At 38.6% G+C, this 26,089-nt stretch overlaps 1 protein-coding gene across 3 annotated transcripts; it reads left to right on the forward strand.

Moving 5' to 3' along the window:
• The first annotated feature begins 10,508 nt into the window (after window positions 1-10,508).
• Window positions 10,509-25,579, forward strand: LOC149185964 (uncharacterized). Of its 3 annotated transcripts, XM_089410846.1 has the most exons (5): window positions 10,509-11,004; window positions 14,011-15,003; window positions 24,185-24,232; window positions 24,382-24,873; window positions 24,947-25,579. In XM_089410846.1, the coding sequence occupies exons 1-4, from the start codon at window positions 10,753-10,755 to the stop codon at window positions 24,829-24,831; spliced, it is 1,743 nt and encodes a 580-aa protein (XP_089266972.1). In that variant the 5' UTR covers window positions 10,509-10,752; the 3' UTR covers window positions 24,832-24,873; window positions 24,947-25,579. The 3 variants fall into 3 exon arrangements, with proteins under 3 accessions (XP_089266972.1, XP_089266971.1, XP_089266973.1); XM_089410845.1 differs by having other exon boundaries at window positions 24,382-25,579; XM_089410847.1 differs by having other exon boundaries at window positions 10,510-11,004; window positions 14,014-15,003; window positions 24,382-25,579.
• Window positions 25,580-26,089: the final 510 nt, after the last annotated feature.

Consider the following 26,089-nt stretch of genomic DNA (forward strand, 5'->3'; position numbering starts at 1 on the left):
GATGGCCGACCTGCCATTTACTAGAGGGGCGATCCACGACTTTCCTATGCAAGCTTTAATCAACCTTACAAAATTAGAGCTGAAACCAAAAGCAGAAAGAACTTGGAAAAGAAAGGAGTGCCTTACTTGATCAAAGGCATTAACCATATCTAGCTTTATAAGCATCCCTTGCTCTTGGCGTTGGTGGCTAGAGTGAATGGTTTCCTGCACTAGTATCACGTTATCAAAGATGTGTCTGCCTTTAACAAACCCTCCTTGACTGGGAGAGATGAGAATTTCCAGCAAAGGCTTTATTCTGCTCGCAAGGAGTTTGGTAAGTATTTTATAAGATTCATTGCAGAGCGAAATAGGCATGAAGTGATCAAAAGACCCCGGATTCGCCTCTTTTTGAATTAGAGCTAGGAAAGTGGAGTTTGTGCTCCCTCCCACTTTGGCTTTTTGGAGGAAACCTTTGATCATTCGAAACAAATCAACCTTGATGATATCCCAGCAAATTCTGTAGAAGTGGATGGAGAAACCATCGGGCCCTGGAGCTTTGTCTGGCTCCATCCCCAGATGACATTGCTGATTTCTTCTTCAGTGAAAGGCTTCAGGAGACTTGAGTTATCCTCCTTGTTTACCATGCTTGGGATGTGAGTGAGGAGTTCTACAGATTCCTCCTCAAAGTCCAGTCCATCTTCTTTATAGATCTGCTGAAAGTGAGAGGTTGCAACCTCTTTTAATTGAGCCATTCCTTTGTGGACAGTCCCGTCGGGGGAGGTAATTTCAACAATATAGTTTCGAGAGAGATGAACTCAAAATTGCTTGTGGAAGAAGGAGGTGTTTTTGTCTCCAGATTCAAGCCAAAGGTTACGGGATTTGGGCATTAAATTTTCTTCCTCTATTCTGAAAGAGCGAAAGGTGATGAGATGGGCTTCTTGCTCCTTATGAATTTCTGTATAGGTAATGTTTTGTTGTTCCAAGTCTAATTGCAGATCTAGGAGCTGCTCAGTGGTCTACTTTCTATAGCAAGAGGGGGAGTGTGAAGGCTTTTTTATCCACTCTTTTAGGGCTGTTTTGGTGGCTTTTAGTTTCTGTTCCCACACAAAGCTAGGCGAACCATTGACCAGGGTGGACCAGGCATTCGAGACTGTTTCCATAAAGCCTTCCCTTTCTGTCTAGAGGGGGCTGAACCGAAAGGGGATGGGCCCCAATCTTTCCTCTTCTTCGAACTGCAGCAGAATGGGCTTGTGGTCTAAAGTCATCTTTGGTAGAATTCTAGTGGTGATAATCTTCTTTTCTAACAGTAAGGTACTTTGTAGAAGAAATATGTCCAGGAGAGCTAAAATATGATCCTCCCTGGCTCTGTTGTTTGTCCAAGTGTAGAGCCCTTTTTTGGCTTAAAATCCAATAAATCCCACTGTTGACCTCTAATAAACTTTGACCTCTAATAACTACCAATACGTGGACTATACCATATGGACGCACCCTAATAGAGCAGACATGAGCCACGAGATATGGAAAGACCATCAAAACAAATAACATTGGATAGATGACTGATAATTCGCACACAAGAAATCGTTTGACAACCTCACCAACCCAACTTCAAGCTTGAAGTCCCACAACCGTGTGCAGTCCCCAACACCTAGAGAGCTTTGCCATAACACCCAATACTCATTCCCGCCTTCTGCCTCAAATAAGATCCCACGCTAGAGTACCCAATTCACCATCAACTCAACAAAGACACAAAGCCAACAAGGGGAGGCTGAGGTCCAACCCTCACCTTCTCTTCACCTTTCTCCAATGAACTCCAAAAATTTCATACTGCCCTTAATAAATAGAAAACACTAACTGTTAATCTACATGCCACTGCATGCGGTGGCAGACTGTGCCCCTCCATGCTTTAAATGCATCTTACAACTAGGAGGTGGCGAGCACTGCCCTCAATGCCTTCATCTCGTCAACATTAACACCCCCATCGAAGGAGAATATAACAATGTTTTTAGTTCTGTGTTGAAAATGGTTTAATAAATTTATAATATTTTATAGATTTCTATATTAATTTTAAATTAAATGTTATGTAAATTAATTTTATTTACCATTAAAATTAGTGAATTCAAGTTAGTTATCACATGAAAATTTATATTTCAAGTAATTAAAGTATGTAATTTTGAATCTTGGTATTGTTGTCAAGCATACTTAGTTGTGCATCTTTACTTATTTATTTTACATAATGGGAGAATCTATCATAACTAAATTGTCAAATCAAGAGCGGGGACAACCATTACTGACTACTATTCACTGGTGGTTCGTAAGGGGGCAAGTTTTCACTCCTTTCAGATGCCTTCGGGTCTTTACTTATTAAAGTATGTAATTTTGAATCTTGGTATTGTTGTCAAGCATACTTAGTTGTGCTTCCTTACTTATTTATTTTACATAATGAGAGAATATATCATAACTAAATTATCAAATCAAGAGTGGGGACAACCATTACTGACTACTATTCACTGGTGGTTCGTAAGGGGACAAGTTTTCACTCTTGTAAGATGTCTTTGGGTCTTGGACCATTAACCTGTTTCCTTACATCTAAAAGAATGAACTTTTAACCAAACAAAAATATTTTTACGACATACTCCAAACCCATAATTATGTATTTATTTATAAACTATTTACCATTTTTTATTTTATTTCAAAATAATCTGATGTTATTGTTCTCTTTATAAAAATCTATGTGTATCATATTTACTTTTTAGTGCCATTTTAATAAATCTTTCATTATTACTTTTTAATTAAATGTGGGCTATCAATTATTTAAGAAGAGGGTGCTACCTTTACACACTTTATATAAAGACATGGGATCATTTGACTCATTTTAATTGTGATAGATCACTTTTAGTAGTCAATACCTTTGATGGTGGACAAGTTCACCCCTATAAAGCAAACATGCTTTTTGTTGTTTTTTTTTCAAACTTCATACAAATAATAACAACATTCTAATTTCACAAACATATCCTTTTCCTCATAATTAAAGATACTTTTAATAATATTTTTGTTGAAGATCACATAAATATGAATCAAAAGGAAACGTTGTCAATTTAAAATTATAAGAAAGATTATAAAATCAAGCATAACATTAGAATTTCACCGTGGTTTAAGTGAAATATATTAAACAAAAGTAGTTTGAAGTCTAATGTATTATTTTTAAAAAGATCCTAAGTTTTATAATTGTTTTGGTTTTAACTTTTTTAACTTATCATAATCCTTTGTGGGCAAGTTAAAACAAAATTGTAAATCTTTACCCTCTATGTCTATAAGATTAAAACAATAAAACGAAACAAATATGTTAGATTTGTTACTCAAGACATTTTGGAGTTCTTAACATTTGAAAAAGCTTAAAAAATGTATTTTTACATCAATTAGATTTTTTTTTATTTTTTTTACTTTATTTAAATAAATAGCGAATTACAACCATAATTAATTAAACCTGTATTTTAGTATAATTATTAGAAACTTATTACACAAGAATTATAATTAGATGCTATATATTATTCTTGGGAGCTTGAGCATGTGCAAAGTTTTGTTTGTTTTTTTCGTACATCATCCCATTCAAAGGAATGGTGAAAAGCCAATGGATATTTTAATGAAATTAATTTTCTATATCTAATTTTTATGACTCATAAAGATCACATCTCTCCAAACTAGACTTATATGGATATTTTAATGAAATTAATTTTCTATATTTAATTTTTATGACTCATAAACATTACATCTCTCCAAACTAGAGTTATATGAGTCACATGACCTCATCCATTCAATGAAATGGTGAAAAGCCAATGGACATTTTAATGAAATTATCTTTTCATATTTCATTTTCATGAGTCATAAAGATCACATCTCTCCAAATTAGAGTTATATGAGTCAAATGACCTATTTATCTTCATCTTCCTTGTATGGTTGTTAGCAAGAATAATTTGCATATGAAAAACTTGCTAATTGATGGTAGTGATATGATTATCTTTTAATACTTTTATATGTTAGATTAGATTTATATTTTTTTTGTTTGGAGTTTTCATGTAAACCTTTATTTTTGGGTCCATGCTTTAGTAGATTTTGAAGTTATATATAGATTGTTTATATAGTCAAATTATTTATATAGTTACTGAATATTATGTTTTTAATATAGTTTTGAAGATATATTAATTATTTCATTTTAATTTCTTTTTTTTAACATAAATGGTTATTTTTATTGAAGGTAAAAAGGTTGGGCCAGAGCCTAATCAACCCCTATTACATCAAAATTTTCCAAGTCCCAAAAGGCCAAGAATCTATTCTTGAATGGTTGGGATAACAACTACTAGTCTAAGGTATAGGGTGCCATATGGGTGCTTCGTCATTCCTTGTAAATTCTCCTTGGGCTAAGTGACATCCCAGATTTTCCCTTTTGTCCGCTTCCTTGTTTAGACTTCAAAGGATATGGTAGAAGGAGATGGAGGTGAAGTTCTGCATCACTTTGCAAAGTTTTTGCAAGGTCTTGTTTAGTGTCGAGTTGTTGAAGTAGTCTTCCTTGTGTAAGGTTTTTATCACAATCTCCGAGTCTCCAAAGACTTGAATTTATTTGTCGTCATTCTCCTAAGCAAGTTGGTAAGCTTTGAGCAGTGTTAAGATTTCTGCCTGGTTGTTGGTGTTCTGCCCTAGGCCCCAACTAAAGTTGAGTTTACTGTGACTGTCCCGGGCATAGATTGCTCCCCCTGCTCCTGAGATCCCCGGGTTTCCTTTGGACGCACCATCAAAGAAAATCGTGGCTTTACCCTGGTTCTTCCACCACTTTTGGAATTCTGCTTCAGTGCTCCGAAGTCACCACTCTGGATCGGGGCTAGGCCGAGGGGGGTTCTTTTTGTTCCTGGCTTGTTTCAGAGGCGAGCCGAGCCAAATGATCTCTTCAGGGAGAAGCGAGTTGTCTAGCTTGAAGGGCCGATTCTCCATTGTCTCCAACAACAAGGCTTTGGATTTGGTAGCAACGACTGTGGATGAGGGCAAGTTGTTTTGAAAGATGAAATGATTTCTTGCTAACCAGACTTCCCAACAAATGTATTTTGGTTTTGCATACCAGATTTTGGACCAAGAAGATTTTCTCTTCATCATATGGGGGTATCGGTATTTCCAAGTGACAAACATATTAACTACTGTGATCTGCGAAGGAGTTTGGGCGTTGAGCCCTTGGAGCGCATGTGTCCAGACTTCTTGAGTGAAGTGGTAGTCCATGAACAGATGATCCATTGTTTCCTGAGTCGCACAACAAAGAGGGCACCTATGTGGCTTGGTGATTCCTCATTTTTCTAACTTATCCCTAGTCAAGACTCTTTTGTGCATGAGGGTCCAGCTAAAAATGTTGATCTTTGGGAGACTAAACAGATCCTAGACTTGCTGCCATAGTGTGGGGGTGTGAATCTGGAGGGGTTGGGCTTGAAGAGCTACGAAACCCATCGTTGTTGTGTAAACATTGGATTTCCCCCAACCCCACTTATCCATTATACGCAAATGCACGGGTGCCAAGCTTGAGAGCGCAACCAGAAGAGAATTATGTTGTGTTTGCAATCTGTCTAGAGGGTGCGGGAGTGCCCAAGCAAGCCAGCTTCCACCAAGATCCCAAGCAGAGATATTTGCCAGCTTGTGGATGCCACACTGAATAAGCCATGCGCAGAGATCAACGAAATCATAAGAGTTTTTTAGGGGTTGAAGGCCGATGATTTTATCCTCCCACATCATGATTCTTTTCCCATTTCCAAGAATTCTGTACAGTTGCTCTTTGTAGGACTCCCATGCTCGACTACAGAGCTTCCATAGGGTGGTTCCTTTTATGGAAGTACCTTCCTCCATATTGTTTATTGAAATCCCGTGTAGATATTTTCTGATGAGCACTTGGCTTATTGGATGTCAGTGATTTGAGAAGATCTTCCATAAGATCTTTCCTCCCAAGGCCATATTGGCTAGCCTAGGGTCTCTTACCTGAAGACCCCCTTCTGATAAAGACCTTTTCACAGTGTCCCAGTTTACCAAATGATTTTTTTTTTGGTTCCCCTTTCCTCCTTGCCATAGGAAATTTCGAATCAGTTTGGAGAGCTGCTCAGTGATCATCTTTGGGGCCAAAAGGAACGAGGCCTCATATATAGGCAGGGAGGAGATTACATATTTAATTAGAGTAAGCTTCCCAGCTGTGGTGAGCCAATGGCCACCCCACCCTGTTATTTTTACCTTAATTTTACTAATGATTTCCAACCAGTGAGAGGCCTTGCTAGTTCCCAACGTTAATGGCAGCCCTAAGTACTTGATTTTTTCCCAGGTGGCAAAGCCCGTGAACCCTAGGGAATGGGCGATCCGGTGGATGGTTTGCTGGTCTACCTTCCAACCGTACACCACACTTTTCCTTTTATTAACAAGAGCTCCGGAGACTCTACAGAAGCTTTGGATGACTTCGTTGAAGGCCCTTGCAATTTTAAGGGAAGCACCTCCCAGAAGAAGAGAGTCATCTGCGAATAGAGCATGGTTGATTGGATCTATTCCTCTCATCGCCCTGATGCCTGGAAGTGTCCCAGCTAACTTCTCTGCTGTCAACTTACGACTAAGAGAGTCTGCCATCAGAATGTACAGGAAGGGGGATAGAGGGCAGCCTTGCCTTATGCCCCTTGAAGCTTGGAAATAGATGGCCGACCTGCCATTTACTAGAGGGGCGATCCACGACTTTCCTATGCAAGCTTTAATCAACCTTACAAAATCAGAGCTGAAACCAAAAGCAGAAAGAACTTGGAAAAGAAAGGAGTGCCTTACCTGATCAAAGGCATTAGCCATATCTAGCTTTATAAGCATCCCTTGCTCTTGGCGTTGGTGGCTAGAGTGAATGGTTTCCTGCACTAGTGTCACGTTATCAAAGATGTGCCTGCCTTTAACAAACCCTCCTTGACTGGGAGAGATGAGAATTTCCAGCAAAGGCTTTATTCTGCTCGCAAGGAGTTTGGTGAGTATTTTATAAGATTCATTGCAGAGCGAAATAGGCATGAAGTGATCAAAAGACCCCGGATTCGCCTCTTTTGGAATTAGAGCTAGGAAAGTGGAGTTTGTGCTCCCTCCCACTTTGGCTTTTTGGAGGAAACCTTTGATCATTCGAAACAAATCAACCTAGATGATATCCTAGCAAATTCTGTAGAAGTGGATGGAGAAACCATCGGGCCCTGGAGCTTTGTCTGGGTCCATCCCCAGATGACATTTCTAATTTCTTCTTCAGTGAAAGTCTTCAGGAGACTTGAGTTATCCTCCTTGTTTACCATGCTTGGGATGTGAGTGAGGAGTTCTACAGATTTTTCCTCAGAGTCCAGTCCATCTTCTTTGTAGGGCTGCTGAAAGTGAGAGGTTGCAACCTCTTTTAATTGAGCCATTCCTTTGTGGACAGTCCCGTCGGGGGAGGTAATTTCAATAATATAGTTTCGAGAGAGATGAACTCAAAATTGCTTGTGGAAGAAGGAGGTGTTTTTGTCTCCAGATTCAAGCCAAAGGTTACGGGATTTGGGCCTTAAATTTTCTTCCTCTATTCTGAAAGAGCGAAAGGTGATGAGCTGGGCTTCTTGCTCCTTCTGAATTTCTGTATAGGTAATGTTTTGTTGTTCCAGGTCCAATTGCAGATCTAGGAGCTGCTCAGTGGTCTACTTTCTATAGCAAGAGGGGGAGTGTGAAGGCTTTTTTATCCACTCTTTTAGGGCTGTTTTGGTGGCCTTTAGTTTCTGTTCCCACACAAAGCTGGGCGAACCATTGACCAGGGTGGACCAGGCATTCGAGATTGTTTCCATAAAGCCTTCCCTTTCTGTCTAGAGGGGGCTGAACCGAAAGGGGATGGGCCCCAATCTTTCCTCTTCTTCGAACTGCAGCAGAATGGGCTTGTGGTCTAAAGTCATCTTTGGCAGAATTCTAGTGGTGATAATCTTCTTTTCTAACAGGAAGGTACTTTGTAGAAGAAATCTGTCCAGGCGAGCTGAAATATGATCCTCCCTGGCTCTGTTGTTTGTCCAAGTGTAGAGCCCTTTTTTGGCTTAAAATCCAATAAATCCCACTGTTGAATTAAATCTTCAACGAAGGGAAGAAAAGGGTCTCTACTGATGATGCCTCCTCTTTTTTCCTTTGGTTCGAAGACTAAATTTAGGTCACCTGCTAGAATTATGTTCTTGGGGGAGTATGCATCTAGAAAATCAGACAGAGTTTGCCAACAATCTTTCTTTTCCGCAAAGAGGACTGGGACATAGAGATTGAAGAGAGCGAAGGTGATCTTACTTACATTGTGTTGGAGTTCGGTGTAAATCCAGTGTTGCGTATCAAAGGAGCTTTCAAGGTGGAATTTGTCTTCCTCCCAGAGTGTGGCAAGCCCTCCAGATGTGCCCCTCGCACTTACTGCTTTCCCGACATTTTTTTTCATTTCGCTTTGCTGAGGTCAAGAAGGGTGTCCCCTTCTATTTTTGTCTCTTGGAGCATGAGGATCTCAGGGGATTCAGATTTCAGTAGGTTCTTTATAACTTCGGCTTTTAGTGGGTTCCCCAAGCCTCTGCACTTCCAAGAGACTAAGCGCATTATTTACTGCCAGGGGGTGGGCAGACCCTCCCTTAGGAGGCTTGGTTCTAGTATTCCCGTCGATGGACATCTTGATCGTGGGCTGGCTGCCTTGCATTTTTTGTCTCTTTGCTTCTTCTTCCCTTGCCTCCCTGTGAGATTTTCTGCCAACTATTTTCGATGGCCTCTCGAATGTCTCATCTTCCGAGGAGCCCGAGATCTCTGGGGACTTTTTCCTTGTCATTTCTACGTAAGAGAGGGGGTTGGAAGCTCCTATTGGAGATCCAGCCTGAAGAGGGGCTGCCTCTTCTAGAGTTTGATCTTCTATATTGGTAATAGGCTGCTTTTCTACCTCTTCCACTGTTGTTGCTGAGGGTTCTTCAATTGCTACTACCGGGGGTTCTTCAAGGGTACTAAGTATTCAAAAGGGTTATTGGGTGACTCTACTCTTGGCGGGATAAAGCTCCCTTCCCTTTGTAACTATACCGAGGGTGGGGCTTCAGTTCTCGGAGGCGCGCCTTTCCCTTTGGTTCGGTTATTCTGTTTTGCTGAAGTTGGTTTCTGAACCTGAGTCCATTGATCTCCCTTTGTAGTCTCTGCCTCCTCCTCTGCTTTCTTTTTGCAGTGCTTAGCGAAGTGCCCATAGCCATGGCAATGCCGACATTTAAACGAGAGCTGCTCGTAGTCTAACTCTTGAATGTAGGACCAATCTACCACCGCGAGCTTTATAGCTTCAGGGAGGCCTTCCTCTAGGTCCACCTCTATGTAGATTCTCGAGTAGGAGTATTGATCCTTTCTTTCAACTCGGTCTATGTATTTTCCTAGCTTATTGCCTATGGTTTCTAGTGATTTCAGGTTCCAACAGTGCAAAGGTAGATGAGGCAGGCGTACCCAAATGAGAACAACCGAAGGCACGTCTTGAGAAGGATCGAAATCTGTGTTCCATTGATTCAAATACAAGCCTTGGGGGCCCATGAAATACAGACCATTTCTGAAGATGAGATTCATATCCTCTACCGAATCAAAGATGAAAACGCAAAAGCCCTTACCGACTAAATAGCTTCTGATTCCTTCTTTGGTCAGAGATCTCCAGTTCCTTTCCACCCAGGTGTCGACGACTTTGGGCGAGGGCCAAAGCCCGATGAACTACCCAATGAGTCCTCGTTCAACTAGATTCAGGGCTGATTTGCAAGGTTCTTCAGATGGCAGGGCGATAATGGGTATGGAATCCAACCGTTTTACGAACTTCTACTGCTGCATGCTTGCTGGGCGTTTATTGCAAGCTGCGACCAACTTCTTAAACGCTGATAGTTTGGGAGGAAGAGGAGGGGGGCCTCAGGGCCCCCTCCTGGGGCCATGACACTGTGGGACAACTCACGAGGATCTCTTAGAGGCGTAGGGAACTTTTAGACGTACCACACGTGCTTAGTTGTTGAATACCATTTTGAAAAGCTATTTGGTTGGCAATTGCATGTGGTACTCATAACATGACAAATCCATTTTAATTTCAAGAAACATAAAAATTTGCTAAATCACTTATCTCTAAAATGAAAGAACTGATTAAAAAAATAGATTTATCTCGAAAATGAAAAAAATTATTAAAAAAATAAAAAACTGTAAAAAAAAATGCTATATATTCACTCTTAAAAAGATATAAATATTTATTAAAATTCACATTTTAGATGAACAAAAATGAACTTATAATTTAGAATGATTTTTTAATTTTCTTTATATCTCAATATTAATTTGTTTTATAACCTATTTTAAAATATAAACTTTTATAAAATTATTAAAAGAATTCATATCCAACAATATTACAATATGTAAATAGTCCCAAAAGCAACCATGAGATTCACAAAGCTTTTGGACCGAGACCACGAGGAACATGGTGGAAAGTGGAATTCAAAATATTATAATAACCAAATCCAAGCATTAAAAAAATTATACTTCGCAAAATGGGGATGAAATTAGAGACAATTCATTAATGTTCAGGCCACAAAACGGATTGACACGGGTTTATATATACAAGTTTAGATCGGCCAATAGAGGAGGTGTGACATGATTTGGTTAGAGAGGGTAAAGAGGAAAACGTCGCGCAGAGAGCGCCCGACGGATCTTTTGCGGCAACAAAGCCATTCATTTTGCATCATTTCGAGTTTTTGGTTGGTTTTTTGATCGGCCAAGATGGAGAAAGCAGAAGACTTAGCAGGGATGAGCAGCAGGAGACCCGAGGAGGAAGAAGAGGAGGCTGAGGCTCACAGTGAGAGTAGCGATTACACCTCGTCTGAAGACGAGGGCACGGACGATTACAGGCGAGGAGGATACCACGCCGTGCGGATTGGCGACTCTTTCAAGGGAGGGAGATATGTTGTCCAGTCGAAGCTGGGATGGGGTCATTTCTCCACTGTCTGGCTTGCCTGGGACACCCAAAACAATGTATGTACATTTCAAGGTCTCGCGTCACTGTATTTGATATTGTTTCAAGCTATGATCATGCCTTGTCTTCAGTTTGCATTTTGGTACTGCAGTCGTTTCAGAAAAAAATATCTTGTTTCTCTTTGCCGAAGGCCCCTTTTGGTTTAGCTCAAATAGTTCAACCGTTTTCAGGAATTAGGTTGGAACACTGTGAACCGAGGTTGGCCTTCATTCTTTTTGATTTTTCAATGCGATGAAAAAAATGTTCCATTTGGGGTTTCTTTATATTTTGTTTATTTATTTTCATAGATTTTATGGAAATGTGATGACAGTTTATTTTAACTTTGTACATTTTATTTAGCTCACCTTTTTTTTTTTTTGTAAAATCTGGTATGGATTCTTTAACATTCACAAGTTTGAGCGGTGTGCATAGTCTAAATGCCCTTGAAATTTTGGAGAGCTGAATCATTTTATATATATTAGAAAATATATTTTAAACTTTGGAGAGCTGAATCATTTTATATATTAGAAAATATATTTTAAACAAATACAAAATTGCAATATATTTGATTTTAAAATATATTTTAATAATAAAAAATTATAATTTTTTCGATTAGAAAATACATTTTAAATAATAAAAAGTTACAAATTTCCTGAAAATTATATAAACCTAATTCCTAAAAAACAAAATATAATATAGAAATCATAAAAACCACCTGTTTCCTACCCAAAAAACAAAACATAAAAGAATTAGACAACACACATTGAGAAAAACAAAATATAGAAAGCATAGAAACCCACCTGATTCCTACCAAAAAAACAAAACATAAAAGAATTAGACAACACACATTGAGAAAATGTCATCAGAGGTGGCACTGCATAAAGTGGATTTCATTTAACTTAGATCCCAACTCTAAGCAGTAGCTAATCTGTCAAAAATCCCTAAAAACTTGCATTCAGTCTCGTCCTTTGAAATTCATGCCATTCTAGTGGGGCAGACGGTGTAGACCAGAGCGAGAATGCAACTCTGATGGATGACTTAATAATCTATCAACCCGACCAGTGAATCAATGGCTCACCTGTTGGCTTTTCTGATCATTTTGAAATCTAATATAACTATTTTGTCAGTGAACCGACAGCCTGTTTGCTTTCCATCTCCTTTTTGAATGCGACAAAGCTATATTTTTATGTTTATATTGTAATGTCGAGAACTTTCTGGTATCTAGGAGTCAATATCTCTTATCTAAGAAGAGCCTGGAGTAATCATACCCGCTGGGCTCTTTTATGACCTTGAAGAGAGAGCCAGTTGAAGCACCGGCTTTGAGATTTCCTGATTGGAATAAGAAGTTCTACATAACTGTCGATGTATACACCATAGCAGTGGGTGTTGTCTTAAGCTCTTAGCGCATCCTGGCTTATTGGACATTCCCGATGTTAAAATTCTAAGTTTGGAACAAAATGCATATTTTTTTCATACCAAATCGTATTTGAATTTGTGTTTAAATCTTATTCACATTTGTATTAAAATCTTGCTACTATGGCAGATGCCAGAATCATGTATTCTTTGTCTAGAGGGTGAAGGATTATGGTAATTTCTGGCCATCAAAATAAGGCATATGAACACAAATATGAGATGTGTACTTCCATATTGATTACATATTTTTTCCATACAAACTGTATTCGAATTCATATTTCTCAGAAACACGTATTCTATCCTTGGTGGGGAAAGATTATGCTTATTTCAAGCATATTTAATCAAAACAAGGCATATGGACACGAAAAGTTGACTTTATCAAGTAATGATTGGGAGTCATGATGAGGGTTGCTGGGATGAAATGGATTAAATGATGGAGAGTTGAGGTAGATTTATTTGATATACTATAAACTATTCAGGTTTTGGTATCTGGTACAATAGAAGGTAATAGAGAAGCTCTGGCAGGATACTAGCGACAAAATGAATTTCTAGCTATGTGAGATTAAGCCATTGATCACTTGTACAGAACAACAATATCCTCAACGGAACCTCCATGCATAAAGAACAAGTATAGGGTAAGCTCTGATCACCCAGCAGTTGAAATAGGGAGATGGAAAAATAAAAATTAGGAGGCAAAGAGAAGTTGAGGATGAGGTGCACGTAATCCTGTGTTGTCCTATGTATGAGCAAGTCAGAGAAAATCCCTAAATAAAAGCAGGAATATTTGAATAGTTTACAATGTACATATCTTGTTATGTTTTGCCATTAAACAAGTAGGCAATTATATTCAAGATGTTATTGGCAATTTACATATGCCATGTAGAGACAACCTTGGTTAAATTCCTGTGCAAATTTTACTATAACATTTTTCCTCCGCCTCATAGATACTACAGAGTATCCTGAGGATGCAATCAAATTTATTCTATTTTATTCTGTTCCGTTCTTAGAATGAAATTGAAAAATGAATGTAGTTGGAATTGAAGCAGTATGGGTGTTGGGTTTCTAAGGTCTTGTTTATGTGGTTTATCAGTTTTCTTATCAAATTTGTAAGTTCATATCGTTTTTTGAGTTAGAACTTAAAAGATCACTCACAATATCTTGGAAGGACTTATAATTATATATTTTCTGTTTCTAATGGGTATAAATATACTCTCTCTCTATATATTTTTTAATTTTTTCATTCATTAGGAACTTTTGTGCATGCTATTTGTTTTTTAAATTGTGCTTCTTGAGAGAACATCTTTCTGTTTGTTTTCTTGGCAATGAGTTTGACTTTAAAGCTTTGCCTGTAGAAGTATTGTATTTTCTCCACTAGGTTTTTGAAAATATTGAAGGGTAAAGTTTTCCCATGTCTGCCTGAAGATATCAACTTCCTCTGTATGTCTTTTTCAAGAAATCTGGTCATTTTGCAACTGGGTTTCAAAAATTGTATTCAGATATGGTTTATATATATATATATATATTTTTTTTTTTTTTAATTCTGGTTCAGAGGACATTTGGGATTTTTCCCTTTTGCTCGATTATCTATGTGTAATTTTGGTTTTGTTTTGAAGCAGAGATATGTGGCATTGAAGGTACAGAAGAGTGCACAGCATTACACAGAGGCAGCCATGGATGAGATTGCAATACTGAAGCAAATAGCAGAAGGGGATGTAGATGACGAGAAGTGTGTGGTTAAATTGCTGGATCATTTCAAGCACACTGGACCGAATGGGCAGCACGTGTGTATGGTTTTTGAGTTCTTAGGAGACAATTTGTTGACTCTTATAAAGTATTATGACTACAGGGGCATGCCGCTGCACATGGTGAAGGAAATTTGCTTTTCTGTATTGGTAGGATTGGACTACTTGCATCGGCAGCTTTCTATTATTCACACGGATCTCAAGCCTGAGAACATTCTCCTCTTGTCTACAATTGACCCTGCCAAAGATCCTAGGAAATCTGGTACTTCGCCCCTGCTTTTCCCTAACAAAAATAAGTCCATATTCCCTTTAAATTCTTCCCTCCTTAAGGAGGGTAAAAGTGCAAATGGAGGGTTGTCAAGGAATCAGAAGAAGAAATTGAGACGCAATGCCAAGAAAGCAGCGAAGGCTTGTGTAAATAGTGTTGATGACCCAGAAAATGATCTTGCACCTGAAAACCGGAAAGATACCATTGAATCTCAAGGGGGGAAATCAGATGGCAATTCTCAAGGCAACCTAGCTGAAAATGCTTCAAGCAAAAAAACCCCGGATGTCTCTGTGGAAGCAACAGAGGTTGAAAAGCACCATAAAACTTACAGAAAAGTCAGCCGTATGACGAGACAGAGATTGTTGGCATCTCTCGATCTCAAGTGCAAGTTGGTTGATTTTGGCAATGCGTGCTGGACCTACAAGCAGTTCACGAGTGATATTCAAACAAGGCAATATAGATGCCCAGAGGTTCTTCTTGGATCGAAATACTCTACGTCAGCAGACATTTGGTCCTTTGCATGCATTGCCTTTGAGCTTGCAACCGGTGATGTACTGTTTGATCCTCATAGTGGAGACAACTTTGACAGAGATGAGGTATGAACATATCATGTAAAAATCTTCGTGGCCTCTGCGAGTTTGATTTCTTTATGATTGTACTGTCTTTTATACATATTGGAGGAGAAACAGGGTTGTCTGATCATTCTGTCCAGAAAATAATAAAATGTATCACAGTCAGTCCACTCCTAGTGAAATAACAATGTAGTATGGAAATAGCACACTGTTAACTTGAAAGTAATATGACGTTGATAACTGTTAGGAAAATTCAGTTTGTCACAGTTGGCACTGACGATGCTACTTTTAAAAATTGAAAGAAATTTTTCGGAGAAAAGGTAGCTCTAAGAAACTCCAAAAGAATGCATTAGCAAACTCTAATCAGGTATTCTCTGCCTGTTATATCAGTCAAGGAAGGAAGGCTAAGCTTATTTGTCTTGTTTAGGTTGTACTTTTATATTTTCCTAATTGCACCAAGAGTAGTGAGCTGCTCTATAGCCTTGTATGGAGGTGATGACAATGTAGAGGTGATGTAGTCATGAATGAACATAAAATAATGCTGTATTAAAAAATAAATAAATAACTACACACATACATATGTATGTGGCAACATTAAAAAAAACAGATCATCCTCAATCCTTCTTAAACCTGGATTTATCAAACACCCAGAGTGATCAAATTTCCTAATATGTATATATTTTTTAATCATTTAATATGAAGGAATTAATAGTTGGCATTGAATTAATGATTAAAAAATATATATATTAAGAAATTTCATTTCTCTTGAAACTTGATAGATCTGGGTTTAAGATTAATCTAAATTGGTGTAGTAATTTACATGTTTTTGTTGAAATTTGGTACCGGAGGACAGGTGGTTCCCTAAGGCTTTGATCTTTGGCCTAGGGAAAAGTGTCCAAAAGAATTTAATTTTTCTCCTAAAGTGACTTTATAAAAATTATAAAGTCAAATCTAATTTAAAAGTGACTTTAAGTGATAAAGTTACTAAAGTCTAATTTTAAAGTGACTTTATTAAAGTCAATGAAAAATTAGAAGGGAAAAGTGACTTTGGAAATAAATGACTAAGTGGGTCTTTATTAAAGTGGGGTGAATTAAAAAATAGAAAGTGAGATTTAAATGAGCATTTAATCTCAGCCCTAGATCTCAATCTATTTCAGCGATTGGATTTAGGGATCACCCAAAAGTCACTTAGGGTTAGATAAAGGAGGAAAAGGAGGAAAAGGTCATTCATTCTTTCATGAGCAGATTGGGAAAAGAAGAGCAAGAGAGCAAGGGAGATTTCTGGATAGGGAGGAGAAGGAGGCAGCAGCTTGGCACACATTCCAAGGCAGCATTCCAGCAAGTCCGTATAGCTGAGTTAGCATACAGTGAAAGGTAGATTTTTGGGCACAATTTTCAAGGAGGCCGTACAGTAGATTTTCAAGGAGGTCGTACAACAGTTTTCGGCACAGAAATCGAGGAAATCATACAACAGAATTTTTGGCACCTTGCACAATTTTCTAGGCAGACTGTACAATAGAATTTAAGGCTGAAAATTGGCATAGAAATTGAGGAGGACGTACATCATTTATTGCTGTTCAGATTTTGCTGTTGCAAAGTTTTTCCAGTTGGCTGTGAGGCACAGAAAACGAGATAAGTTGTAAAAGTTTACTTGCTGATTTTTGCTGAATATTTCTCACTGTAAAAAGCATTTTTTCAGAAATAAGGAGCTCTCGAACTAGTTTTCCCCAAGAGTTGTAGGGGGTTTTTCCAGGGTCACCTTGACAAAAAATCACTGTGTTTAAATGTGTTAAATGGCTGTTTGTACCTACTGATTTTTTTATTTCTGCATTTTCCAGCATTCTGTAAAATTTCCAGAATTTGTGTTTTCAGCAAAATTTATTTTTCAGTGGTTGAATGTATGGATATGGAAAATGGCATTTAACTATTTTGGAGAAATAAGGTGAAACTGAAAACCTGGGTGGGAAATGAGAAATTTTTTACAGTTTTATCAATCAACATAATCCTTTGATATGTGGACCTTTACTGTTTTATCAGTCAACATTCTCCTCTTGTCGACAACCCTGCGTTATTTGATAATCTGTGTCATTGATACTTGTACTTATGTGAGATTTCTGAGGCAATTGATAGTTGTTGTCTAGTATTTGCTTTAGCATTTGGATGTATGCTTCTTCCATCTCTTTGATGTTTGATAACATGCATTGCATCGCAATTCTAAGATGGTTTGAAAAAAATGTTTCTCCGTCTGAATCAGTCTCTCCTCAAGCCGTCTATTTTGCTGTTGTTTGGGAAAATGTTTCTCCTGGCCCCCAGAACCTCTGTCCAACTTCTACCACTGAAACTTGGCTTTCCCCAGCAGAATCGAAATTGCCTCTAGAGGCTATTGCGCTGCCCCAACATCAACCTCTCTGCAAATGCACTCATTGGATCCGGAAACCTTCCTCCTGCTTCACTGTCTTTGCCTCTCTCTCACTGCTTCGATCTCTAGTTCTCTCTCGGGCAACTGACTGCTGCTACTCTGGAAATCGATCTGCTTAGAAATCAAATGTCTCAAGTTTTCTCCATCACCACTTCGATTTCCTCTTATAATCCCTTGTTGGAGCACCAATGACCAAGATTAAAACTTAACCAATGGCTAGGATCATCTCTTGATCGATTTGTGAGTTTGTAGATGATTCTTGCCTTGACTTAATTAGTAGTGATTAATTAACCATATTCCCAAAGTTTAGACTTGGGAAATATTTAAAAACTGGTTAATAATCTAATTAAATCATTTCTAGGCGGAATTTCCAAAAACGATTTCTGGGTTTTGGAGATCTCATGTATCTAGCCTCTCCACAAATTTCAAGGCTAGAACACATCCGACGCTACAAAAACTAACACTCCCTCTTAGCAAGCACTGTGTTCTAGTGTTATTGCACACCTTGTCTCTGCATCATCTCCTGTCACGCTGCTGATGTTTCGCTGCTGCCCACCAACCACTGCGCAACTTTGATATATGCTGCATCTGTGTTGCTGTTGACACTGTTTCCAACACTACGTGCACTGCAACTCCCTCTCATTTGTTGTTGCTGCAACTGCAACATCTACATTTGAAAAGTATCCAAACTATAAAATCAACTGTGATCAGTGTAATGCATCTGTCACTCGAGTCTCTGATTTCTGCTAGTATCTGCATTGTCACTGAGGAATCTGCGCTACTGCTGACTCTGCACTGTGCCAACTGCATTGCAGCCAACTTTGCATTGCGCTCCCCAACCTTTGACTGCTACTAATCTCTGCAACTGTTACTCTGACATCTGATTGCGTCAATTGTCACTGATCCATCATGCTACTGAATATTGTGGGCCACCGTAGCAAGGTATTGAACCATGAGGTGGATTCCTCAAGTATCCTGCCCATCTGTAGCACTCTGGGGCAATAACACCAAGTCACCCCACCTCACTTTTGGAGGTATATCAACAAACATGGCAAAGTCTTCTTCTAGCCTGGAGGAAAGCCTGTCGATCCCTGCTGAAGCTGTCTGTTGGTCTTGCTTCTCCTCCTTGTCCTTCTTCCTGAGAGGACCCTGGGTGTTGTAGTGATCGAGCTTGCCACACTTGAAGCACTTGACCTTCAATAGGTCCTTTTTCTTCTTTCTCTGCTCCCCTTGTCCCTCATTGGGACCCTTAGATGCGAGGGTCACATTCTCCTCCTCCTTCACTTGCTTCGATTCGTTGCTGCTGCCACTGATGGAGTTGTTCAATAGAGCTCGTCTTAATTCCTCCTGTTGCAAATCTGTCCACATCTTGTGCCACATTGGCAAGGTATCTCTGCCCAAGATAGTTTGGACGAATACCTGCCACTCCTTTGAGACATCGTTGAGTGCTAATCGCACTAGCTTCGTGGGTTGAGGTGTTGCCCCAACAACTGACAACCGGTCTTGGACCTCTTGCATCCTGATGCATTTCAACTTCTCCTCTAAGTACATCTTTCGCTGCTTGGAAGTACTTTGGTATAGCGTGGAGAGAGTCTTCCACATCTCTTTGGCAGTATCTTTGCCAGCTATGTGTGAGACAATATGATCCCAGACTGGAAATATTTTAAAAAACTGGTTAGTAATCTAATTAAGTCATTTCTAGGCGGAATTTCCATAAACGATTTTTGGGTTTTGTAGATCTCATGTATTCTAGCCTCTCCACAAAATTTCAATGCTAGAACATATCTGATGCTACAAAAACTAACAGGGTATACTTCTTGAAGAATAAGGATGAGGTGTTTTGTCGGATTAAGTTGTTCAAAGCCCTTGTAGAAAACCAGATTGGGAGAAAGATCAAGAGCCTTAGGTTTGACAATGGAGGTGAGTACACCTCGAATGTTTTTCAAGGACTTTTGTGCACGTGACGATATCAAAAAGGACGTGATAGTTCCATACAACCCTCAGTAGAATATGATCGTGAAATGAAAGAACAGGGCCATTATTGGAGTGCCCAAGGCTATGCTACACGATCAATAGATGCCTATATTTTTATGCGCAGAGGCTTGCAACACCGTTGTTTTGCAGATATAAGTTCACAATGCACATAAGGTGTTGGGAAGATTGACACTTAAGGAAGCTTTTACAGGAAATAAACTAGATTTGGCACACATCCACATCTTTGGTTGTTTAGTATATTGCCATGTCCCACCAAAAAAGAGGACAAAGCTATAACCTACTGCAGGGAAGGAGATTCTTGTGGGGTACAGTGAAACCTCAAAAGCCTATAGGCTTTACATTCTGACAGTTAGGAAAGCAGTGCTACGTAGGGATGTGAGGTTTGAGGATAAAAGGAATTCTCAGGAGGTCTTGCAACACATAATCCTCTAAAGTGGAGGTTTAGGAGCAGGAAAAATCAAATATAGAAGTAGTTCTAACTCCTTAGGATATTGTGACACAGGGTGGTGAGCTAAATGAGCAGGCCAAGCAGGAGGAACAAAACGAGGGGCAAAGGGCTTCTCTCGGTCAGGCTCAGACTCCCAACACAAGGAGGAAGAGAAGTAGGCATAGTAGACACTAATAGATGCTCAGGAGTATGCAGGTACTCCTAGATATTCAATCAAATAGAGTAGAGCACCACAATGATATTTCGGCTATATGTCATTGATGAGTGAGTTGATTGAGGTTGAACCTTCCAATTTTCAGGAAGTATTCGAGCATCATGTGTAGATGGATGGTATGGTGGAAGAGCACTCTTCCATCATGGAGAACAATGTTTGGGAGGTTGTGTCACGGCCAAAGGGCAAATCGGTGGTTGGCTCTAGATGAGTTTACAAGATTAAGCATGCTGCTGATGGTAGTGGATAAGTTCAAAGCCCAATTTGTGGCTAAGGGTTTTCTGAGAATGAGGGGATTAGCTATGATGAGACCTTCGCTTCAGAAGCTAGATACTCATCCATAAGGGAAGTGATGTCTATTGCAATGCAGATGGGTTGGAGGATTCACCAGATGGACGTGAAGACAACCTTCCTTTATGGTGTATGTTATCACCAAAAAATTGATCATCTAGCCTAATTTACTAGATGGATCGAAGTACACAATGTAAAACCAATTTACCATAGTAAAATTGCTTTCACCGTGAGAAATTACCTAATAAACCACCTTTGTTAAGTAATTTATAGTTAAACCCATGAAGAATAATTAAATAAATCACTAGTTGTTTGATTTTCTTCTAGGAATAATTAATTAAACCATTGTTTTATTATTATTCCTTGTCAAATTTGACCCAATCATGAAAAATAAACAGATAAATCATTATTTATCTTATTTTTCTCTAAGAATAATTAATTAATCACTAATTAATTATTATTCTTTGTTAAATTTGACTAAATCCCTTCGGAATAATTAAATAAATCCTTATTTGTTTACTGTTCCTTAACTAATTCCTTGAGATGATAAATAAATCATTTATTTATTTATTTATTTTTTTGGTAGGTAAACTCCCACGGGGGATTTGAACTAGTGACCTATCGCAAGGAGGGCCTTAATAGTGCATCCATTCACCGTCAATCCAAAGCCTCGTGGGCATCATTTATTTATTTATTATTTTTAAATAAAAGTTTAAATACTTTTTCCCTCCTAACCAAATATAATAAAATATTCCAAGTGGTTATTCCAAGAATGGGATCAATAATATTTTATTATTGCTCATTATTCGAGGATAACTCAATATTTTGTTATAAATAGAATCATTTTCCATTCATTATTCACTTTTTATTATTTTCATTGTTGTACTCATTGTCGCACACCATATTTTTTGATGGGTTTACACATTATAGAGGAGAGAGACTCTACACTAGCTGAAGACGTTTGAGGATAGCAAAGAACCCATCCCATAGAGGGGGACCGGTAACATTTATTTGTTCCCTTCATAGGTGTTATAATAAAACTATTCTTTGTATATCTAGTTTCCATTGGATGATTGGAGTTATTTCTCTTCCTTTTTGCTGTTTAACTATGATTGTAGCATAGATTCGGGCTTTCGTAGGTTTTGTTTCTATCAGTTGCTATAGATCTACAATGTTTAACAGCCATTTATATTGTTGAGATTTTTTGTCATCCACAATCTGAAGTGGGTTCTTTTCGTACATCTTTGAGAAGAAAACACTACAACAGTGTGGTTGATGAAGAGATCTACATTGCACAACCAAAGGGATTTGAGATGCATGGGAGGGATCCCCACATGTGTAGATTGAAGAGAGCGTTGTATGGACTCAAACAAGCTCTTAGGGCGTGGTATGTCAGGGTTGACAGTTACTTGCAGGGCATGGGCTTCACCAAGAGTGAAGTAGACTCAAATCCGTACTACATTTGGGTCAGGGGAGAGCCTGTCATTTTGGTGCTTTATGTGGATGACTTGTTTCTCACAAGTTGTGATAAGCATTAGAAGAATGCAAGATGGACCTAGTAGTTGAGTTCAAGATGAAAGATTTGGGTTTGATGCACTGTTTATGGGTTTGGAGATGTGGTAGATAGATGGAGAAATCTTCCTAGGACAAGGGAAGTACACTATTGAGATCTTGTAGCGATTTAGGATGCTGGAATGTAGACCCATGTCTGCGCCTCTAGTGACCAACTGAAAGAAGATTGATGCTTCTAGGTCAAAAGCAGTGGTATAGAGAGCTGATTGGATCTCTCATGCATTTGGTCAATACCAGACCAGATATTTGCTTTGTAGTTAACACACTCAGTCAATTCATGGTAGAGCCAAAGGGAGTTCATTGAGTGGTTGCAAAGCATGTACTGAGATACCTTTGAGGCACAATTGAGTATGGGCTAAGATATACTCAGATGGATGGAGTAAAGTTAGAGGGGTGCACCGATTCTGATTGGGCAGATAGTACAACTGACAAAAGAAGCATTTCTGGGCGCTGTTTTAGCTTGGGATTAGGAGCAATTTCTTGGTTCAGTAGGAAGCATATGTTAGTTGCTTTGAGTTCCACTGAGCCCGAGTACATGGCTGCCAACTTGGTAGCTTGCGAGGCAATTTGGCTTTGAAAGCTTCTCGTGGGATCATTTGATTAGGAGATGGGGTCAACTTTAATTCACTGTGACAATTAGAGCTATATCAAGCTCTCAGAGAATGTAGTTTTTTATGATAAGTTGAAAGACATTTAAATCAGATACCACTTCATTCGTGAATTGTGTCCAAAAGGGGACAATAAAGCTGCAGTATGTACCTTCGGATGACTCATGAGTAGGTAGTAGGCATCCCGACCAAGGCTTTGATGAAGGGCAAATTTCTATTCTACAGAGACAAGATGGGGGTGGTGCAGAACACTTTGCTTGCTAAGAGGAAGTGTTGAAACTGTAGCTTGGAAGGTGATTCTGCATTGGACAAGTGCCATGACATTCAGTTAATCACCAGAAGGTTCTCTCACAAAAATTATTTAATTATTTCCTAAGTCTATACCTTAGGCATAAAGTCATTAATTTAATTTTTTGACTTTATTGACCATTTTTTTTATAAAGTTAAAAGGGTCGACAGAAGATTATATTGTGACCATAGATCTCAATTGTGGAGATGCAATCTTAGCCCTCCATCACTTTGGAGATTAGGTTGGAAAATTATAGAGGGAAAGAGGCTGTTGGAGAGAGATCGATTGGCACAAGTGACTAGGCATTCAACTGAAGCAAGAGATCAAACTGATAGCAAGAGATGGCAGTGAACAGGTCAAGTTTCAGGGGGAGTGAGTAAACCAGCAAGGAGGCTGAATTTACCTGAGCATACAGGTTGAAATTCCTCAGGGCTGTACAAGCCAAATTTCCCAGGCCAAACAGGCGGATTTTGGCTGGGCTGTACAGTCTAAAAACCATCTGGCCGTACAGGCCAAATTTCTCTGTGGCTTTACAGTGATTGAGCTGGATCAAACAGGCTGTGTAGGGCTAAGTTTCTGCTGAAGTTTTTGAAGTGTAGTCTTGCTGTAGTGAAATTTTATGAGCTGAATAAGAAGCTCAAATTTGCTGGTTTTCCTCACATTGGGGTCTTCAGGGTAAAACTGTGTCAAATAATTTTATGTGCTTGGTTTTGTGGTTGTTTTATTTCTGCTGTGCATATTGAGTTAGGAACCTAGTGTATTTAATGTCATAAAATTCAGATATGAAGTAATATATTTATTTTTGTTCTGGGTATGTTTTATTGGACATTAAAATCTGACCTGGGTTTGAAAGAAAAACTAACAAATACTTGTCTTTATGATTTTTAAAAACCTTAGCTTATAATTCTTAAAAATGTTCCACTTTTTTCTCTTCTGCTATACCGGCACTTCTGATAACATTGAATAAGAACAAGGTACTATCCTTTTTCTGAAATACACTGCAAAAATATGAATGCATGCCCACCTTCATCTTTCTGAAATGGAAAGCTCCCTCATTTCACCTAGGTTTCAAAAAGGAAGATTTGATAGCTAACAATCTCAAATCATTGAAAGCAAAATTATTAAGGTGGAATTGCGCATTTGTTATTTTGGAACCACACATTTGTTATTTTGGAAAAAGAAGATTCTATGACCAATCATTTGGGACTTCACTATTTGCGAATTTGTAAAGGAAAACAGTTTTAGTGATGTCTTGTGACGTATCCATCTGTGGTTTAAAACATTATTTTCTCTGCTTTTGTTTTAAGATGTTGCTTATGTTGACAGTGTGGAATCTTATGCACCCTTTGTGGTTGGATGTTGTGATTCATAGGATCATCTGGCCTTAATGATGGAGCTTCTTGGAATGATGCCTCGGAAAGTAAGTCAGTTTTGCCTTTTGTCTCCTCTTCAGTCCCACTGTAATTTTAGGTCATAAAGCAGCTCAAAGTATCAGCTTGAGTACCTTTTGATCCTGGTCTATGTTCTTAAATCATATATGCTTTTGCCTTGTATTCTTAATGATCCCAGATTGCTTTAGGTGGACGGTATTCTCGTGACTTTTTCAACAGGCATGGTGATCTAAGACATATTCGGCGGCTACGGTTTTGGCCATTGAACAAAGTGCTTGAAGAAAAATATAATTTTCCTGGACAAGATGCAAATGATTTTGCTGATTTTCTCATGCCACTCTTAGACTTTGTACCTGAAAAGCGCCCCACTGCAGAACAAGCTCTTCTTCACCCGTGGTTTAATGCTGTACCTCGGCTACTTGAACCATCAGTGCCCTCTGGGCAAACTGAGAATTGTAACGAGGCTCTCCTGGAAAAGAAGACAAGTGACAAAAGTGCAATAGAGGCTGTGAAGAATGCTGAAGTAGCAATGGGAAATATCGCCATTGAAGGCAGTCAATCAGATGATGCCAGAAAGTCTATAAAAGTTTCACATGACAGAGGGAAGATGTCCACAAATTTAAGATAGTTTATCTCAAATTGGGGATTATGTCTCAACTTTGAAATGAAGGTAAAATCTGTGTTATCACACAACTATCTTGGATGGTGCTGCTGAAGAATTATAAGCCTCTCTTATTTTGCAGATAAGTTTGAAGGAAACAAGCATAATTGGTTGCTTTTGCATGGAATTTGGCACAACAAAGTGTAAGATCTGCCTGGTGTCTGCATCCCTTTTTCTCTTACCTGTTTAAGACTTGGAAAGTGTTAATGAGTGGTTTTAGGATTCTCAAGATCTTCTCCAGTTGTCATGATAACTTCAGACTGCATTCTGGTTCGCCAAATGTAAGGACACAGCCTGTGCTCTGGCTTGCAAAGGGATCAAGTTGCAACCGTTTCCTCTTTGATAAAGATCAAGTTCTTTATCTTCTGAACATCCCTTTTTAAGGAAGTAGACATTACTGTTTGGGACATCCAGATAAGTTCTACAACTAGATGAAGGCATATTATTGACTGATACTCGATAGTGGTCTCAAGTTTGATCATTGATGGGGTTCATTGTACAAGTGCTATTGTGTTATTCGTTGATTATAGGATTGGTGAACTTACATTCGATTGAGTTTAACTTTCTCTATTACAAGAGAATTAGATTGTATTTGTTGCAACATGACTATGATTGCTGAAGTGAAAAACATTTTGTTGAACTATGCTGATATATTTTGGATGTATGTGGCTGCATTGCACACCTTTAGTAATATGCATTTTGACAAATTGTGACAGGAGGAACTCTTTGAAGTTTGGTTTTAGATCTGCTAGGTGGTATGGTAACCTTAAAGGCTTTAGTTTGCACAAATTTCCATTTCTCCAGTGGCCATATCTTTCACGGTCTGTGTGTCCATCCCCTGCCAAGTATGCACCAATAATATACAAGCGATGGTTAGATGTCAACTAATTCCTGGTGAACTGTGAAACAAACTCCACAAAGATGCCTTGTCCTCCTGTCTTGCACATGCAGGGAGTGTAATTTTACTGATACTGGTATCCCTTTTTCTTGCTCTTCAATGATGTAGTAGGCTTTGATATGAGTCATTTTGGCAAAATGCAATGCTTTACATAACAAATGATTATGTTGACTGACAAAACATGTAAATTACTACATTAGAACAATTTAGTGTAGAATGTAAACAAACTAAGCTTAGGCATACTTTTCCGCACAGATAAATGGCAACAGAAGGCCAAAATGTTTTTTCAAAAAGGGAACATGATAGGTTTTATTTCATATACAGGGA

Source organism: Pinus tabuliformis, chromosome 3_1 (assembly GCF_031772625.1).
Source record: "Pinus tabuliformis cultivar Carrire ecotype Pingquan chromosome 3_1, CPIR1, whole genome shotgun sequence".
Lineage (NCBI taxonomy): Eukaryota > Viridiplantae > Streptophyta > Pinopsida > Pinales > Pinaceae > Pinus > Pinus tabuliformis.